At 38.9% G+C, this 21,087-nt stretch overlaps 1 protein-coding gene across 11 annotated transcripts in view; it reads right to left on the bottom strand.

Moving 5' to 3' along the window:
• LIN28B (lin-28 homolog B) overlaps positions 1-21,087 on the bottom strand; it is a 100,959-nt gene that overhangs the window by 30,036 nt on the left and 49,836 nt on the right. For all 11 annotated transcript variants that reach the window (XM_062624550.1, XM_062624568.1, XM_062624541.1 and 8 more), the window contains one exon: positions 13,721-13,905. In XM_062624550.1, the coding sequence (XP_062480534.1) occupies positions 13,721-13,905 (185 nt within the window). The remainder of the gene's footprint in view (positions 1-13,720; positions 13,906-21,087) is intronic.

Below are 21,087 nucleotides of genomic sequence, written 5' to 3'. Positions count from 1 at the left end.
CTGGCTGTGGCAGTACCACCAGGGATGGAGGGCACACACAGTCATGGGCAGCACCACCATGGCCGTGGGGCACATGTGGCTGTAGCAGCCCTTGCAGCTGGTACAGAGCTTCTTCAGCCACCCCAGTGAAATGGCAGGAAGGAAACAAAGAGGTGGCTGCATCCGTGCGAATGGTCCATGGGCTGCTGCAGTCCACAACAGCTGTTCCCGCTTTCCCTTCTTTCCTTCCGTGAAGGAGGAAGAAATGATGGTGATCATTTTGCCCAATTTCCCATCAGGTGCAAGTCAGGGGTAAAAGCTGAAGAAAGGTTTTAGCCTTTAGAGGAATAGTTTGGAAACTGGTAAGCTTGCAAAAGGGTTTAAATCTCATATCCTTCACTATCAAAGGAGCAACAATAATGTGTGGAGGTTAGACTGAGGCTTACAGAGGGCTGATTGCTTGAGTTTACCTGTATTTTATTTACAGTATTTTAATTTAATTAGTAGCCATATAGGATAAGAACCCTAATCTATACACTGGTAGTCAGGGCCTGAGCTGTGAGATATCCACAATATTCTTTCCCGGTAGGTGGGTTTCCATGCTGAAACACTAGTCTGGCTCTTGCATCTGATACTGAAACCACTTTATCTGCACTTTAAACAATCAAGACAAAATGTGATTGCTTATACAAATCCTTGAACTTGCTTAATTATCAGATGTGGAAAGGTGTCTTTTTCTAATACTATCATCGCTGAAATTGATTGTACAGATAAAAGATTAAGTCCTCATTCTTCTAAAAACACATACTAATGAATTTCAAACAATGACAGACAAGAACAAACAGACAGTGCTGTGTTGTTTTTGCAAATCAATTTATAATCTATGAAACAACATTCCTTAGTGACAAGTTTGCACTGAAAGGAATTCACATTTGAAAAGCTGTAACAAAAAGAGATGCTCACAAATGTTTTTAAGCATCAGTCGGGAAATTTTAATACGGGAATAACTTTTCCAATGTACTGACAGCATCTGTGTTCTCCAGCGCTCTTCAGCAGACCACAAGCAAGATTCAGGTTCCACAACACTTACTATTGCTGTTTGTAAGAAAAAGAGCTCATTGAGTACATACAGACTGCATGATCAGATCCTGAATTATTATCTGAAATGATGTTGCACAAAAGCATTTAGTATACAAAATATATTGTGCATTTATACTGAACAGGCATTACGTTTCTCCAATAAAATAATTCTTTAGTGTTAATGTCCTCAAATAATATAAATTGCTTGCATCAACAAACACAGTACAATTAGCTTGTTACCCTTAAACTGAGTTTAAAATAAGCAAATTGTTTGATGACTTTGATGTTTTCTACCCAAAATGTGCTGGCTAATTTTTCCATTCCAGTTCCCATTCCAATCTTTTAACTGCCTTAATCTCCTGCCCTCAGATGTTGACCTCGTAAGAACAGAGGTCATAGGTTAGCACAGACAGACCTCAAAAGATCTGGACTATCAATTCATGCCTGAAAGATTTCTCTTCCACAAAAGAACCACTAAAAAAGCAAATTCCAAAATCCAGCTCCACAGGCTGCACAAAATACAAACTTGTTGATATGTTACATTCATAAATATTCTAAAAAGATTGGATCTAAAAAGTATGAATTAATTTCTGGAGGATACAAAAATAAATAGAACCAATAGCATTGACATGGAATAATGACTGAACTTCAAAGATAAAAAAGGAAAGCTCTAGTCAGGAGAGAATTAAGAGTCAGCATCTTTAACCACAGATACGTGTTTTAAATGTTTCTTTCTGATCTCTACATTTGAAAGTAGCCTTTTTCCACACCAGGCATTTTTAAACATTTCTTTTCTTGTCAGGTTAAAAGTATGAGGAGTAACTCAAAAAGTGAAACAGCATCAGTTTAAACAAATTTTACTGATTAGTACTGAGACTACTACCTCATTTTCTTGCCATAATCAGCCATACAACAGATTCCTTGCTGCTTTTTGGTCAATGAGCATACAGCTCATTAAAAAAATGCCAGATGTTTCTTTTCTACGCATAAATGAAATGTATAGATTGTAAAGGAGAAAGATAACTTCATGAGGCTCCAGTGAGTTAGAAATATAGGGATTACACGAACAAACCATTTGATAAAATTATCTCTGAGTTCTAAGTAAAATTTGTACCTTATACAATGTGTGTGAGGACAAAGTTCTAAAAGTGAAGTGAGTAATGATACTCCCACATTTAATAACATAAAATCCTATTGAACACTATTTAACAAAAAGTAAATTAAAACACTCTGTGGATTCTTCTTTGACTTAGAAAACTGAAATACTCAGCACATTTTAAGTAATAATTAAAAGGAGATGTATGCACATATTCCTAGCAATTATTATGTAAGCAGCTATGATTTTACAAAATTATATCAAAAACATGGAAAATTGAGCCTGATCAACAGGAAATTCAAGATTTTTCATGTACTTACAAGAAAGAAGTGATTTACAACAACTAACTTGAGAAAAGGAACGTAAGTAAAATTAAACCTTTAAAAAGGTAAATAGGCTCACATCTGAGCTATATACAATATTAATCCTATTGCCAACTACTGATGATTCTCTCCCATTGACAGAAAAAGTAACACTGCATAATTTTATAGAACAACTCGTCTCCTTAAGCAGACACAGACCAACATACCCCTCCCATTGTTTTGTTTTACATTATTAGTTCAGCACAACAAAAACACAGAGGTACTAATTTTAAACACTAGCACATTTGAAGCTGAACTGGAAACACTGAACTATTTCAGCTTTTTGTACTGGCCAAAAGATATCCATTTATCGTTGAGGAAATCAAAGCATTCTGGTTAAACTTTGATGCAAAGGCTGCTGCAACATTAATTGCAGACAATGAAATAAGAGCAGTCTGTAAGTTTGCTATTGTTTTCAGAGCTGTCTGAAGTAAATTAAATGCTTAGCATTTAAACTGTCCAACAGCTCACAGAGTAAAACTCCAAGTGACTTCTAGGCGAAAGAAAGCCATTCAGCACAAGACCAGCACAATTTATATCAATTTTTGTACTTTCAACTATTCATTGTAAAATCTCTAGTGCCAGGACACTCAGCACCAATAAGATTATAAATGAATGGAGATCAAAGAAAATAAATTGTTTAACTCACTCCCATATTTCACAGTGACCCTTCACAACTCCTTCCTCCTTAACCATTCCATGGGTCTGTTACTGAGCAAACCCAGCTCCCTCTACTCCATCAATAATGACATCCTGAGCTAGCTAGTCCTCCAGTTCGGCGACGGCCAACTTTGTTCTCTCTTGCATATGTATGTGCAATTTTTTCCTTGAAACCAGTGTCTTCATCCTTGTCCTACAGTGTCAAATATGTTTTCAAAGAAAAAACAGTCCAAATCCCCAAGCCTAGCTGCTGAGGAGCGTTCAGGCCAATTTCTACCCATTACCTACAAATTCAGAATTCAAAAGAGAAGGAAACCATTTACACTGTAGTAACGGCCTGTGAAGAACACACAAGTTCTACGTGGCCTTTTCTCATCTGCTGCATGAAATACAAGATAGTTATTGTGTACTACTTCTTTAGCCCACTCAATTCAATGCTTGGACTAGCCACTAAAACCAGCCAAATCTTGAACACAATACAGAAGCACTGACTTTGGGGCTCTAAGATCTCTTAAGGCATTACAAATATTAATTATTTTGCAATGGCTCTACGGAATTGTGTGGTTTAACTGGTCTCAGTGAAATGCACAGGAATTCTTAAGCACAAGAAAAAGCCCAAATCATTTTCCAGAGGAGTCTTATTCTAGGTGCCCAATTCGATATATTAGAGCCTGCAGAGCACTTACTATTTTACATCATCTGACATGTTTAGGGCAAAGCTCAAACCGAGCAGCTCTTACAGCTGGGAGCATTTGGTGGTTCTACAACACAAATTCCATGTGTCATGTTTGTCACCCACTAAACGAGGAACACACTATAGGCACACTACTACAAAAAGTCCCATTTCAGATCAATCCTCCCAGCTGGAATTACCTCAGTCTTTTCAGGGCTGCAAAACAAGAGCTTACAACCCACCTATACTTACATGCACTAGCTCTTGACTTGCAGATCTTTCAAAATGAAGGAAAATTTGATTCAATCCCTGTTTGTACCTCAGGGGATTCAGGCTGCTTTGCACTCCCTGAAAAGTGCCCCGAGTACCAGCTTTGAGGTGGTGATCATTTGGAGACCAGGAAAACTGTATTTCTCATATTGACACCATTTTCAATGGTCTGTCCTCCCCTCCCCAGGCCCTCCTCTTCCCTCTCCTTCCTCTTTGTGTTTGTGTTTTCATGTTCCTGTTCCTTTCTTATGTTCTGCCTGATCAACTGTCCTTGAAATACCTTCCTGTCACCCTGCCTAAGGGATCATGGACATCACAGGAGCATTTCTATTTCACCTCCACTGTCTCTTCTCTGAACAACTTCCCACAACCAAAAGAAGCAACTGCAAAGTCCCGCTCAGTCCTGCTACTTCTGGATGGAGGATGCCACATCACTGTACAGGGGTGGCTTAAAAAAAGGGTATTTTTTTCCAGATTAGGTTTACCTTTCTTGACGTAAACATGTCCTTAAACTCATTATTTATTTCAGGACATAGCCTGTGTTGTACTACCTGCTTGAGAAGTGCTCTAGCACACTGTAGGTGCACTTCGGGACATGGTGGGTGTGCACAGCGGGAATAGCAGCAGCGTGCCTGCACCACCACTACAGAGATGACTACCTCAGTGACACATTCCTCTTATATAATGAACTCCTGAGCTTTTTGACAAAGTAAGATATTGAAGTAAATTAACGTTTTTAAATGATTCATATTTAAGTAGGTTTGATCTTTAAGTGTCAAGGACAGAAACATGAAGCCACAGCTAATAAAAGAAGCAGCTGAGCGATTTAGAATTATATTACTGCACAATCTTTGCTAATTTGAAGTTAAAGGGCTCCAGAATATTTATTCCTTCTGAAGAGCTTCAGATTCATCAACAGCGGTAAATCAAACGCAACTTTTTGGGAAGATCTGATTTGGCAGCTATGCTATAATTCCATTTTCTCCAACTTTAAAGTTCTTAGTACCTTTTTCAAAAGGCTAAAATATATGGCAAGTTCTTCCATCATCTAGAATCACTATCATAATCTTTCCTTAGTATTACATATTTATTATGTGCTTTGAGTATGTTTGCTAGATGAGTTGAGTGCAACACATCAATAAAAGCAAGAAAATGCAACTGTTTTCCTAAATTAAAAAGTATTTAGGGTTTAATTATTGACCCTGAATATTTCTGTAGTAAAATATAGCACAGGTTGTGTGCATCTTTTAAAGGCAGTTCATCCTGTGGGCAGTTCTGTTCTCTGTCCATTGACAGTTATAATATGCCCCGTGAGCAAAAACCAGCACTGTCTGTAGTCAACAGACAGGGTCAACATCAACTTAAAAAGAAATTTCCACAATCAAAGAAATCCAAATAATGACCTCTTCCCTACACTTTCAAAGCACAGGGCTTAAGTATTTACTGAGTTGGGCCCTGAAAATGTATTCACTGTTTTGTTTATGCTTGTCTACTAGAAAGTAGTATATTAGCATAGTAGTAACAGTGAGAGAGAATTTGAATTAAGGAAGATGCCGCCAGTTATATTAGGAAGATTTTTAGAAACAGAAATGTTTTGTAAATTATACACTGAAATACTTTTAACGTACACTCTACTGAAGTTCATGCATGACCTCTGTTAAATTGAGCAAAGTTCTCAGTTCCGTCTTGCTTCTAAATTCCTTCAGATAAGGGGAATCATTACAACTCCAGTGTGATCATTAGGATCAATACACCATCACAAAGGCCTGAATATATGCCAGTACTTTATGGTAGATGAGTGAGAGCTCATCCCTTGATGAAAGAGGGTGAAATGCTCAGAAAACACACATGAAAAGACATCTGATTACTGAAAAATATTCTGCATTCCAAAAACTGTGTATGTACTTAAGAAATCCATCTGCTGCACAGAGACAGCTTTACACTACACGAGATTGCAGAAAACCAATACATTCCTACTCACTTCATCTGTTTCTTGTACATTTTCAGAATGGTATCTACTTCAGCATCAAATTTGGATTTCATATGATGAACACTATGAAAAATTTGGGGTGTATCTCTTCTTAACTGTACATGTGTACAAACGGATACCAAAATCAACTTTATTCAGGCTCTATGCTGCTCTTAATACAAGCTTGCTGTGAAGAAAATTAGGCTTCAATACTTAGTGGTATCATTGTCACCAGGTTCCCAGCTCTTGCTTTCACACAGAAACTTGATTTCATTTGAAGCACGCATATAGCTCTATCAGAAGGCACATCTGATGCAAATGAAGCACATTTTTGTGTGTTTTGTTGATTTGTATGCCTGAGTACAAAGCTCAATTCCCGCCCGCACCTGAAAGAGCAGGTTGAAACACTGCATGGTCATCCAAGTTCACCAGCAAAATGGTATCTGAGAAGAGCCCTTGCTTTCATGTTGCCTTGTGATGAATTTGATAGTTAAGTTGTATGAAACCAAAACATGGCATTTCACATGAACGAGGAACTGCCTGTGTAACTACCCAGCACACTACAGTGTGCTGGAGTACCCCAAGATAACTCTTAACTCAACTTGATCAGACAAGCAGCACAGCTAGAAAGGGATCAAATTAAGCTTTGTAGCCTGCATTGCCTATGGGCAATTGGCCTTGCAAATTACACACTGCATGTATTGTTATGCACAACTGTAACCATTTCTACACCTAGCTCCAACATTCAAATACTGATCTTTCAGCTCTGCATCCTGGCTCTCCACTGACTGAACTAGGGAAATAGGCAGGAAGAGAAATCTGTTATCTATTGTGGAAGGCAACTCCCGATGCTCCCTGCTGGATGTGGGGGAAGAAGCTAGGCTAGCCACAGCTTGCTGTCTTCTAAGATGCGAGGCTTTTCTGCCATGTGCACTCACTCTGGAGCATTTATGCCATCACAGCTCTACATCTAGTACTTCCAAAAGACTGAAGTTTAGCTACACCCTAGGCTGGAGACGAAAACATGCCAAATAGCATACTGTCCATAGATACTGGGCACTATACAGACCACTTAAGCTTCTTTCATCTGTTGGTGAAGAAAATAGTCTTGGAGATCTGATTCTATTCTCATAAGGCTGGATGGACTGAGTCCTGGAAGCACACCATGTGTTTGGTATGCAAGACAGCTGTGGTTGCTGAACTCCCTTAAACAGAGTTGGACAATGTAGATTTTAATAAGGGTTGTCTAATGAGTACATGCAGTAACATTTTTCAGAGGCTTCTAACTTAGACTTAAATGAGTCTGCACAAAGATAAGGAAAGATTAAGCCCCTGCCCTAGAGATCCATCTCCAAGCCAGCTTTCAAGCCCCCAATCCACACCATGAAGCGGCAGCTATTTTTAACAGTTACCTATTTTTTTAACCCTATTATAAAGCCCTCTGTTTTTATCCCAGCCTTGGAAAACCCTGAACTGTTGCTAAACAGTTCCAAAAAGTTGTCATCCTGAAAAAAAGCACAAGTATGGAAAACTTTGTCCCTAATGACTGCAGCCCAGCAAGATATAACCTTCTTAAAGTACTGGAGTAGTGCAAAGCTCTCAGGCTTTTTGGATTTTGCCTGTTTTCTGTTATTCTGTTTGCTTGGTTGGGGTGTTTTTTTGTTTCTTTGAGCAGTTCATACTAGTTTAGTGGCTTATTTATGGCACAGTCAGCAAATATCAATAGTAAGATCATGTAAGAGAGCACATCTCACACCAGTATTTATCTCCCTTTCTAACCTATTTTTGAGTGTACAAATTATTGACTATTTAAAACGCTGCACAAACTCAAATTTTGCTTGAGGATCCAAGAAGAGGTTGCCTCCAGCAACTTGGATACTTAACACATCATCAAACTATCTTTTGCAGATTAAGTATTGATATGAAAAAATGCCTAAACCACTAATTGCCAGAGATGGAGAGCTATAGCTCCCTATTTCTTCCAGTGCCTCCTTCAGTAAATGTTCTGGCTGCAAAGAGGATAGTAGACCCATAGAATCCTAGAATGGCTAGAACTGGATGGGGCTTTAAAAATAACCTAATTTCAATCCCCCTGCCACAGATAGGGACACCTTCCACTAGACCAGGTTGCTCAAAGCCCCGTCCAGCCTGGCCTTGAACATTGCCAGGGATGGGGCATAGTAGCCCAGAGGGGCCTTATTTCATATAGCAGTTTTCACGTAAGAGAGCAAAACTATGGTGGTCTTTGCAGTCTGTAGGCCTAAGAGTGGTCACAAACATGACTAGAAAGAGCAAATAAAAAGCCAACAGAATCACAGGTTAAAAAAAAACCAACAACAAATCCCAAGAATATATCCTACACTTGTAAAATGGGAAAAGCAAGAATGAAAAGTGGAAAGAAAGAAATTCTTAACATGTAAAACCAAGTGAAAGAGAGTCAGGGATGAGGAAGAGGCGCTAACGTTTTAATTTTTAAATGCCACCCTTGAGAAAGGTCCTTTCGCAAGGCTGTATTTTTAAGAAATCTGTGCACAAACCATGCAACCTCTGCATTATGTCTCTGCCAGGTTCCTCTTTACAAACCGGCAAAACTGTGAATGCAGTCTACCTTGGAAAAGACCAGGGAAATTCAGCTGTTTTGACAGTGACATGCTGACTCCATTTTATGCCAAAGGCTACAAATCCCTGGATTTTTCATCCATTTCTCTAGTCGGCTGAGCACTCTTGCTTTGCTTGCTCCCCGTATCACCAAGGTACTGTACAGGATCTGCCCAAAGTGGGTCCCTGGGGCTGTCTGAGGGCAGGAATGGATGTGCCCCTTGCACTGTAGCTGTGTGCTGTGACTGTCAATGTCAGCCTTGGATCCCAGCTCTTGGGCAAAGGAACCCTGATGGGTTTTCCCCATCCACCTCAGCCCCATCCATCTGTTAAGCATAGTTTTTATGAGCTTCTCCCATGTCAGTCAGTAGAGATGGAACTGATACAATCTCAAGTTTGAAGTGATTTTATATCACATAATTTTGCTGTCCTAAACTAAGTCTCCTAGTCATGTTAACTTCCCTTCAAGTGACCTCCACAGCACTCCACCAAGCTGCCATCTCTGCCTGCATCACAACAGGTTAGTGGCTGTTTGTGCAGATCACGAGCTTTTGAAGACTTTTAAGAATTTCTTATTATAGCCTGACTTCAGATAATCCACAGAATGTCTTAGAATATTAAATCAATTTTCTGTCTGACTCAGACACAAACTAATTTTAAGTGACAGTTCATCAGGGAAGTATTATATTATTTAATTACAGTCTCCCTTCCCTATGTGGCTGTAATTCCACCCAATCAGTGGTTTAGAAATGTAATTTTCTTCATGTGAAAATTATACTTTTAGTCATGTCCAAGACTTACTGGCAAACACCATTTACTGCACCTTAACAACGTGCACCATGTAGTATACCTTACAAAGCCATTTTTCTGTTCGTCACTCCATTATAGATGTCTACATTGGCAAAAGGTTTTTTGAAGTGTCACATTGATGCTTCAGTGCTCATGAGTGCTTAGCCAACTGAGCTAGAAATACACAGCTATTTCACTAGCCATATTCCCAGAACATAATTCAGCATTACCGTCTATCCAGTGACAACACTTTGTTAAACTGTCATTTCCAGCAGCTCCCAGCTCCATCCCTCACAGTTTATTTGCAGGGCTGTGCTATAAACCAAGTCAGTGAAATGTTTTCATGTCAAACCCAAAATTTCACAACATACTGCTACTTTATTATATGCTGAAATCCACACCAATTATTGATACAGGTCATCCATGCTAGAAAGCTGCTCTGCCACAAGTGTGATGTTAGTGGATGGTAGCATAGGACTGAAATGTCATAAATTAGAAATGGGAGATGGAGCTAGACCCTTAATTCTTGTGTCCTCCTTCTTGCCTTATTTTACCGCTCCCATTTTGGTGTAAATACTTCAAAACAAAAAAAAAGAATGTTTTCATTATCCCCATCCTGCCTGAAATGTTCCACATGAAGGAGGTGCCACACTAAACAGATAGAACACTACAGACACTCTGCTGAAAAAGTATCCAACTTTGAGCTCCTACTCAGAATATTTAAAGATACTGGATAACATCCCTAGGTCCCAAAGATAACTCTTAACTTCTAGTCCTGTATCATGCATCTTCTTTGTTAATATTGTGCCAAAGACCTTTATTTAAATTTATTTAAATATACACGGCATTAAAGAATATTTTTCCCAGCTATATAAATTTATTAATATTAAATAAAAAATTACACTTGATATAATGGCCTTTGGCACAGTTTCATTTTAGATCACATACAAACATTGGAGAGCATTTTGAACAATCAAGCGAACAAACAAGCAAAAAAACCTCAAAAGGCGCAAAAATTATTTTCCTTTGTCTCCTTTTCTGCCTCCAAAATTTACTCTGAGATGGTCGGGTAGGTTCTGATTCTAAATCAGGATTTTACAGGCCTGTCTACAAGTTACTGAGCAGTTGATTAAAGTGTGAATTTGGTGTACTTTTCTGCATCAGCTCCCTGTGTTCATTCCTAGAAAGCAGCACAGTGTGCTTTTGCGTCAGCTCACCACTAAACTTGAGCAAAACACGCGGTGTTTGGCATGTGTTAAGAGCTGCTATGAAGGCAGCTGCAACATACCCCAGTGTAACACATTGGAAATTCATCCCCTTGCTTATTTAGGGTAGAACCAGCCTCTCCACTGTACATCTCTGACAAGAAACACCATTTCTGAACTCAGCACTTGTCAGATGCAAATCCCAGCTGAATCTTGGTTAGAATCCTCACCTCTAGCCCACATCACTCTAGACACTTTGAAAAAGTACACTTAAGATAGATTGATATTACAATAGCTTAAACTAAGATATGGGAACCTAAAGCCTGCAGGCTACTTATAGCCACAGCTTCATTTCACACGGACTGCAAACATCTTCTCCTTCTATGGACTGGCATGTGCTAGCACACTGGCTGAGAAAGATGCCAAACTGGCCAGTATCACCAACAGCAATCACAAAGCCTTCCCACCTATGTTATCAAATTAATGCAGCCCACAGTTAACTCTGAAGGGGAATATCACAGCAAGGTGCCCACAGCAACAACACTCTGCAAATTACAGCAACTCTGGAGTCCATTGTGGAAGCTCCACAAAATCTATGAACAAGGAACAATACTGGTAACCTCAGCGTCATGACTTTTTTCCTCCCCCTCAGCACATATTGCTGCTTTTCCTTCTCTTTTTCCCATATTTGCTATCTGTAAGCCTTTCTCTCAATCTTCTCATCTGTCCTAATACACCATTATTGAAGTCATGGTATCTATACAGAAAGATATACCAAGTCTGGGCCCTTGCACTATTACACTGGTAACAGAAAAGAGATGAACACAAGAAGCTGGAATTAGCTTTCATAAATGGAGGCAGTTCTCACAGTGTAACAGCATCTTCAAAAAATTTTCCACTATGCATGTTGGAGACGAAGTTTTTATTGGCTAGGCATTCAATCCAAACTAATTTTCCTTTAAGCAATGACACTGTTCCTCAATGAGCAATAATGTCAGGCTACTTCAAACATTTCAAATTTCAGACTTCTGTGTGTTTTATAACCTAAGCATAAGAATTTTGAGACAGAAGTGGGTAGATGGTTTTGCCCACATTTTCATATTCAAATCAAGTCAAATTAATTTTTAACTTTTCTTCTTTTAAAGCCAAGAGTACAGCATCTCACGGATTACCCCTCTGCACTGTTTTTCAGAGTATATCTGTTCAATTTTTTGTATGCTTTAGCTATGAAAAAACATCACTGAAATTAGGATTCATCTCATCTAACTTTAGAGAATTGTAAGGGAAGTATCTACAGCATTGGAGCTAGGCTCTCTTTGTAGCCCCTGAAAAGAAACAGCCACAAGGCAAGATTCACCCCCAGTATTTTAGATGCTTCCCTAGCGTGAGATGAATCGCACTCTGATAGTACTGCTTCCTCTGCATTGACTACACGCTGTGCACTCTAAATATCTACATTTGTTCAAACCTGTCTCCTTCAATATGTACTTTTTCTTGTCTACTTAAAACCTGTCGGTTTAAATTGGAAGGGTTTTGATGCAAGGACTGTCTTTCTTCATATACATGTACAACAAACAGGACAATACTATCACAGCTGTATGACTGTGGCCTTTTTTTGCTGCCATAGTATAAAACATCAATAACAATGGTAATGCTAATACCCTAAACAGATTATTAATTACAGTGCATGGAAAACAAAATGGTTTAAATAAGAGGTATATTGGAAGCCTAGCTCAAAAAAAAAAAAAAAAAGAAAAAAAAGAAAAGAATAAGAAAATTCACAACCATTGCATGCAACACAACTCCGAAAGGCCAGATATGGTGAGCAATCAAAAAGAAAGCTTTGTCTGGCTTACAAAGTCTCTCGTTGTTGTGGTTATGGACTCTGATCTGTTACAGCAGCAATAAATTTTGTTCATGGCCTTTAGCTTTTACAAAGAAGGTGAAAGAGGGACAACTATCATGTTGTCTTCAGTCCTTAATTTAAAAAGAGGAAAAAGAGCAAAAAGGAGGGGAGAAGGAGAAGCAGCCTTTTAGCAGAGGTAGGGACAAGTGGAGCTCATCTGTAGTCAGCAAAGGTTTCTGATCCTCCGTTTCACGAAGCTGGGCTACACTGCTTTTCCAGGAGACTCCCTCTCTTTCCCAAGCTACCCTACTTCAGAACTTGCAACAGGGAAGAGCCACTTTTCAGTCGTTCCATACATGAAATACTGCAGGCAAAACTTGACTAGATGTTCTTGCTAGGATCCTTCACAACATCCCCTTGAACTCAGTCATTACAGCTACTGGCCTAAGCAATAAATATGAGGAGTTAAAAAAGGAGATTCACCTAAATACAAGAGCTTTGGGTAGGAAGGCTGCCCTTGGGAAACTACGTGCAGGTGGCTTTGTAGTAAAGAGGATTACAGGACTTCTTCAAGCCCTCAGAGACAGAAGTGAAGTGAAACAGAGCAAGTCGGACTGCTGCACTTGTATATAAAGAAGTGCACCTCTCAAGACTAACCTAAGATTTGTAAAACATTATTACAACAGTTCTACAGGCCACTAAGCACTAAAACCTTTGGAAATACCTGATACGCTGTTCTCTAGGTAAAAATGTAATTAATCAAATTATGCATATCTCAACCGTAACTGCACCACCTACACTTTCTTCTGTATAAAATTACTGATGGACAGTTTAAAACCCCACTGCACACAATAGTCTCCTTAGCATGCACAATTCTCACCTAAGCATGATGTTTAACCTGTATTCAGACTGACCTCTCTTCTCAGTCTAACAGTAATATTTTCAAAATAGTATTACGCTCCTTTGCAGCCTCCCTCTAATTCATTAAAAACCTTCTCAAGTGAAACCAATCAAGTGGGTGATTTATGATACAGCTTAATAAGTTTAATCAAATGACGAGGCTAGATGTAAAAGCCAAATTTACATAGAAGGCTTTCCTTTCACAAATGAATAAATGCTGAAAACATAGTTTCAAGAAAAAAATTGCAAAGAAATAAAAAAGGGGGAGGGGAATAGCAAAGTAAGGTAATTACCTATCTCCCTTTGGTTTTCTTTTTTGTACTGTCTTCCCTTTGGGTCGTCTTTCACTTCCTAAACAGGGGCTCCCACCAGGGCCTGTTACCCGTATTGATTCAAGGCCTTTGGAAGATTTCTTAAAAGTAAATTCCACTGGTTCTCCTTCTTTTAGGCTTCTAAATCCTTCCATGTAAAGCTTGCTCTGTAATAGGAAAAATACTCTTGGTTACCAATGCCTTAAAAACAATATTTACATTTATAATCAACAGGAAAAATTATCCTATTATAGAATACACACAGGTTGAATAAGTTTTCTCCATGCGAGCTGTAGCAGATGAAACTGCAAATTAGAATCCTGGATGCACTGAACACACTATTTAAGGCTAAACAAGTAACAAAAACCTAATTTCAGTACCAGCAAAACTGAAATAACATTTTCCTTTTCCATGATGAATGTAAGAAGCAGAGAAAATGCTGTACTCTTAAACCCGCTGTCTAACTGGCATCAGGAACTGTAAAGGATTTTCAACAAAACATGAAGAGAACAAATATTCACTTCAGGGCTAATCTGTTCATGATCAAAATCATCATAGTTCATATTTCTGGGATGTGACTCTGCTGCTTGGAAAATGGATCAAAAATACAGCAGGAGGAAGGCACTCTGAACAAAGTCTACTGAAATAGGCAATTCAAATATCCTTAATGAGCTGCTACATTTCTGTTCACTATCCCAAAAATCTTATCTAATTAGCATGACTTAGGTATAGATTTGTATTTTCATTCACAGAAAAGGAAATTATTATCATCAGTGCAAGCAAAATAAATACTGAAAAATCTTTTGATATTACACTATAGCAATCTTGGACAAGCTGAAGTCAACAGGAGCTCACCACTGATTTTGATGCAATGAAAATTTTCATCTCAATTCCTAATAAGTTACCTGGGTTTAAATAGTGGGTCTAGATCCCAGGACAATTACGATTAATCAAACTCTTAAATAAAATTAATCAAAGTAAGTGAGACAACTTGGGGGGAGCGTGCATAAAATGATAAGACACTGGTTGCACTAGATGTTTATTTCAGAAGTTACACACTACATGAATGAGATCAGCTGGACTCACAGAGAAGACTACAAAATCCATCAATTTCCAAACACTTGCGGTTTATTGAGGGAACTTATAAACATGTTTTCTTCCTTTGCTCATGAACTCTTCATAGCAAAGAGAAAAATGTTTCCTGACTGATTCTTATTCTGTTCTCCAGCATTCATCGGTTGAACCATGGAGTCAAGAAGGTGTCATCCCAGTCATTCACATGTCAAAAAGAGCTGAGTGACATTCGACTCTGTAAGTCACATCTACTATCCGACAAGTGCAACGAAATAATGTGTTCAAACCAGAGGGCAATCCCCGAGATGGGATCCCTGTAATCACGTTATGGGTGTGGGAGGTCTGCAGCACCAAGCCACTATTTCAGCAGAGCTCAAGAACTGACATCTAAAGAGTTCATGGCTCAGACACAAAGGAGGGAGCTGGTCTCTTCTCAAGGATATACATAGAACAGGACAGAAGACAACAGGCCTGAACTGCTCCATCTAGACATGAGAAGTAGCTCACCATGAGAAAAATTAAACAAAGAAGTTCAGAAAAGTACAGTTCCCTTTTCTGGAAATAGCTAAGGCTCACCTTAAAGGCAGATAATCACCTAATCCAAGGCCCTGCTTTCAGCAAAAGGTTGGATCAGATGATCTCAAGAGGTAGGTCCCTTCCAAGTCCCTTGACTTTTCTGTGATTCAGCTAGCTTAATCTGGAGCTGCATCACACCTGGCAAGACTGGAAAACAGAATTCCAGTTCCTGGTTCTGCAATAGTTAGGGGACTTGTATCATTTAACTTCTCCTTGTCTTTCTAAAGAGAGATGCCACTGCGGAGTCCACTGCCCACAGAACTAATAGACTAAGTTAAAAAATATAAAATTATTAGGAATATTTATTTTAATGAAACCATGTGAAAGTATAAGCACCTTTGCTTCCAGAAAACCCAAGTACCAGACCAGTCGAGTCCTCACAGCCTACCCAGCACAACCATTCCTAATTCCAACAAGATACTATCAATGGCAGTCTGGCTGAGGGACTCAGTTGTTTGTGATTTTTCCAGCGGCCAAAAGTAAGCAAGAACACAGCTCCACTAGTTAGGATGAAGGCTGGTTTTGCTTATCCAGTTGTACAGCTCTAGTACATGTGGTTCTATCACAAAATGTTGTAACCGTGTGAAGCATGAGACAAATAGCTGACTTTCTAGATAAGAGGCTGAGTACTATTTAAAACGGAAAGAGGAAAAGGGGGGGCAACAACACAGTGTGAGGGGCAACACACATTAAAGTAGAAAAATGTAAGATCTGTCCCCTGAATCAGAAGCTTGGCTGTTTTTTTAAATGAAAATATAATGTATGGAAAGGAAATATGCAACTTTTCTCACAGATACAACTGGAGACAGCAATTCTACATAAACCAATGAAACCTAACCAGGAAGGCAGTATTATTTCAAGCAAGCCCTCCATGTCTGTATAGCAATAAGAGGATCTTTGTCACAACAAAGAAACATACAAGTTCAGAATATCCCTAAAAAAGACACCACCACTCATCAACTGAAACAACTGATTTTGACTGTGGCATGAATCCATCTCTAGCTCCATACACACTTCAGCAGCCACCAGGGAAAATCTTGTTAAAAGGAAAGAACCAAAGAACATGTGTTTTGTCCCAAACTAAAACATAGAGTTATATGTTCCAAAGCTAGACAATCATGACAACACTGACGGGTGGTGATCATAAGGTGAACCTCAAGTCGATAAACGTAAGTCCTTATTTCTTAGCAATACTGAACACGGCATGGATGCTTTTGTCTTTTTAACTATAACTTAATGAAGATAGAGTTAAATCTCAGCAAGACTTAGGTGTTTTTCTTTCCAAGTTTCACTGTTATAAAACAAATGCCGAAAGGTTGACATCTGATATGCACATAACATCTACTTTACTGAAAAAGAAATAAGTACTTATTTAAACACAACCTAAACCAGGGCATTATTAGTTTTTTTAAATGTTTTTATTTTTCTCACTTCACTTTTAGCCCCAGAACTTATTTCCAAACTAAGCACTGTATTTACAAGAGGAATTTAAAAAATATTTAAAAGCCAAAGTAATGGAACAATTACGCTTTCATAAATTATTATGCAAGTGCACATTTTTTTTGCCTATTTAGGTTTTTTTAAGCTCCTTTAACAACAGAAAATGTTGAAAAAAACATTCCAAATGACTTTGCACAGTACTCTCCTTGAGTACACCTCAACAGCCTTTTAATGTTACAGATGGATTCGGTGCCATCTGACTGTGTAAATGTATACCCCTGTGCTGTCAGCCAACTCAGTGAGATTCTCTGAGGGTGCAATAACAATTCAAAGCAATTGTGAAAAAATGGCATTTGGAAACCAGCAAAACATATCTAAAACCTGAATTCCTCAACTTGTCTAAAGAGTTGGACAAAAAATGTCTCTAAAGTTGATAATTTAATGTTGAGAGACCTAGCTCAGTGCTTTCCTCGCATTACTTAAACAAATAAAACCCATACAGTTAAAAGCAGCCAGAGTTTCAAGTCAGTGAACCATTTCTAGAGCCCTGAATGGGGTGTATGGGCACACCGCCAACGAACAAAGGGAAAAACTTAAAAGCAACATGCTTTTCTTCCTTTCTCTCTCTTTCAGCTGTCAGAGACTTTGCTGTTATTTTTACCAGCAGTCAATACAGCGATTTCAGAGCTTTTTTCTTTTTCCCTTTTAACTTGACAGAAGCATTTCTAACTTTTTTTTTTTTTTAATATCCTATTATTTCTTGCTATTTTAGCCTATAGTCTCACACATCTCAGTCACGAGCAAAGGCCTGGTCCAAAATGCTGGCAATTTTGTAAGAGTATTAGCAACAACAAACAAAAAGAGTGAAAAAATCCAAGATGACAAGTTCTTGGAAAGCATTTCCTACTATGAAAAAAATATCAAAACATAACTGTAACAAAACATAAACTGTATTAGCAAGATGGTCCTGGTAAATGTTCTATTTCCTGGGCAGTGTCAGGGAGTGCTTACAATTCTCACCAGGCTCCAGGAAAGAAAGGAAGTTTGGAATTAAGGCTTATTACTGAGGCCCAATTGCCTCCAGTACATGTGCATTATTTTTATTAACAAGTGGGGAGGGAAAGGGGAAACAGGGTCCCTGTAAGTACCTCCTCATAACAACTTTGCCATTTCCAGTCAGGGCTGTGACCAACTGCTGTCACAGACTTTAAATTCTTCAGAGGGGGGAGAAAAGTAATTCATAGGCATTCTACTTAGATAATTTATTATCTGTATCTCTCGTTTCTGACCCTCTTTATATCTAGTGATTGACTGATTGTTCAGTACAATGACCAGATGCCACCACTATGCCGGGTTTCCCAAAGTAAGAAAACAGTTTTCCCTCCAAAATGATCTACAATTAAATCCAGACATGAAGGAAGGCATATCCTTGAAGGCCAACTGCATTGGAGTGTAAGAAATTCTCTCCAAAACAATCTTAATACAGTTCTGTCAAGAGCCAGCAACCTGTAAGTAAGGTACAGAGTAAGATACAGAGGTAGAACAATTTACACAGGGTCTATACTACTGCTCTTACCTGCATTATGTCAAACCAGAATTTAACTTTTGTACAGTGCAAACGGTAGAGGAAGAGTTACAAAATAATATCAGTTGCATGATACAAGGCCTGCTGCAAGTACTTTCGCTGCCCGCCAAAAGTTCGTTTTAGGAGGTTTGGTAAGATTATATACTTTTGGTGGCAGACTGCTAAAACACACAAAAAGTCCACTACAGTGAACAGCCCCTCCAAGAGCAATGCAGCTCTTCTGCATTAACAGAGAATTCGAAGACCAAGCACTCACAAGACAACTTGCCATTGACTCCTGCTGACCTCAAGGGCTTTTTCCTGCTCCTAGAGGCTTATCTTGCACCAAATCTGGCACTTCTTGGTCCTCCCCATAAGCCAATTTAACTCACTAATCTGACAGGAAACAAACTTGGTTTAAAAGCAAGGGGGAAGGGAGGGGGTAGAAGGGGGATAACAGGAAGAGGAAACAGGGATAGATTTTTGTTTTTCTAGTGAGCTAATTCTGTTCACTGAACGGTTCAAGGAGCTCCAGGGCACACACAGTGGAAATGGCAATTTTTGAGATGAGAATGTGTTTAATACTTTTCTAAAAAAAAAAAAAAAGAGTCTATAGTATTTTTCTTTTTAAGTTCAACATAATACAAATAAACTTGACTTTAAAATAGAGCCATAAACCAAATTATTTCTCAAAGATTTGCACTTCAGCTCTTAGGCAATGAAAAGCCATGTATGCCACATGTACACAATGTTTATTAGATAGGGTGAGGTAGTAACTGACAGTACGGAAAGAACTGGTACATAGGCAGTAACTGCAATGCAGCTGGTACACCGCAATTTCACATCTTTATTTACTTGGAGTTTGTGGCTTGAATTTCCACCTCGACCATAGCCATGTTCAGAATCTTGTTTCCGTTCACCATCCTGTTACTCTCTTCACACTGTTACTCTTCTCAGTGAGAAGTGTGCAAAAGTATTTATTCAGCTTTTGAACAATAGACAAGGATTCAACAATTCAAGGATTTCTTCTTTCTCAATTTATTTATATGTCTGAAGAAATTTTGAAGTGCTTTAACTCTTAAGAACTTTAATTCTAACTCAGCTTAATACTTTTGGGCTTTGTTCCACCACAACTTCCAAGAAGTGACTTCCTTTGATAATCTACTTCTTCCTTTTGCATTACCTTTTCTCTACCAATATCCCTCACAGGACAAGGTTTTCTGCTTGAAGAATTGGGTAATTTCCCACAGTTTTCCTTTACCTGAGATTCAATTTTAACCTTTTTTTGGGTTAAAACTTAAACAGGGGAAGTTTGGATAGGATATAAGGAAGAAATTCTTCACTGTTAGGGTGGTGAGGCACTGGAATGGGTTGCCCAGGGAGGTTGTGAATGCTTCATCCCTGGCAGTGTTCGAGGCCAGGCTGGACAGAGACTTGGATGACATGGTTTAGTGGGCGGGAACTAGATGATCTTAAGGTCCTTTCCAACCCTAAGTATTCTATGATTCTATATAGCCCACCTATAATGCTACTATTCCTACTAGCATTCCTCTCTTATAATATTGTTATTACAGTGTATGCATATAACTTACAGAATCATAAAATGGTTTGGGTTGGAAGTTGGAACTGTATAATACGTCTTTCGTAATTCCTTCCCGAAGTGATTTTGACCAGATTCTACTGTGTCCATGCTACTGTTTGTTTCTTTACATGGTGCCACTTCATTCACAACACCTTACTAACTTTCTGCAAAATTTTCAGTATTTTTGTTCAGGCCACGAATGCTATTTGACAGTGTTTCCATTGTCTCCATATCTGATTACGCATTCAGCACCAGCTGTTCTGGTTTTGTATACTAACAAAAAGAGCCTGGATAATAAACATTTTTACGCTTCTTCTCCATGACCTCACCCTCTTCTCTTGCTATAGTAAGTATATTTTTTGTTAGTGTATCACCTACACAACTGATCTTCTACTACTAGTTTTTACCCTTCCACTGCTCCTTTGCATAGCTTACTTGTATTACTGCATGTGCAATTCTCATTTACATAATTTTCCTCCTTCTGTGCTTTTAATACCTTAGGCATGAAAATCCAGCCAGCCTCTTCTCCCATTTCTTAGTTTAAGTATTTTCTCATCAGTCATGCTAGGCACAAGATAGAGTTTGAGGACTCAGTTCAGATAACTGAGAGGAAAGGTTCCTCTTCCCCCACCTCAGTCTCATACTGACTCAGAAAGAAAAACATCTGCCTCTTCTTGGTAATGTCAGGTTTTCAGCTATTGTTTCTGTTCCCTGAATCAGTTCTATGCAGAGTTAAAAAACCCAGCAGCACACCTCAAAAGAAGACATGGCAGGCAACGCTGTCCTGTGCAGCATCTTGACAACTTACCAATTACACTGCCTCAGTGATCTGAAACCACGCTGTTAATCCCAAGCAGTTTATAATACCCTCTGAAGTCCACCCATTTGAGAAGCATCTCCTTCTCTTGACGGCGTTCCAATGGTTGAAAACCTCCAAGCTCCCTCCTCATAAGTGCTCCCTCACTACTGACCACAGTGCCTTTGGGAGTGACCACAGATGCCCCCTGGGATGGTGGCCTGGCCCTTCCCTTCCTTCACTCACCACTGAGCTATCTCACCCTCAGGCAAGTGCAGTCACTTCATGCAACTGAAGCGACTTATTTTCTGTTCCCA

This window comes from Pezoporus occidentalis, unplaced genomic scaffold (genome assembly GCF_034315485.1).
Source record: "Pezoporus occidentalis ecotype Australia unplaced genomic scaffold, CSIRO_AGI_Poc_V1 ctg109, whole genome shotgun sequence".
In the NCBI taxonomy this organism is placed as follows: Eukaryota; Metazoa; Chordata; class Aves; order Psittaciformes; family Psittacidae; genus Pezoporus; species Pezoporus occidentalis.
The sequence above is the reverse complement of the archived record's forward strand: the minus strand, read 5'-3'. Positions and strand labels throughout refer to the sequence as shown.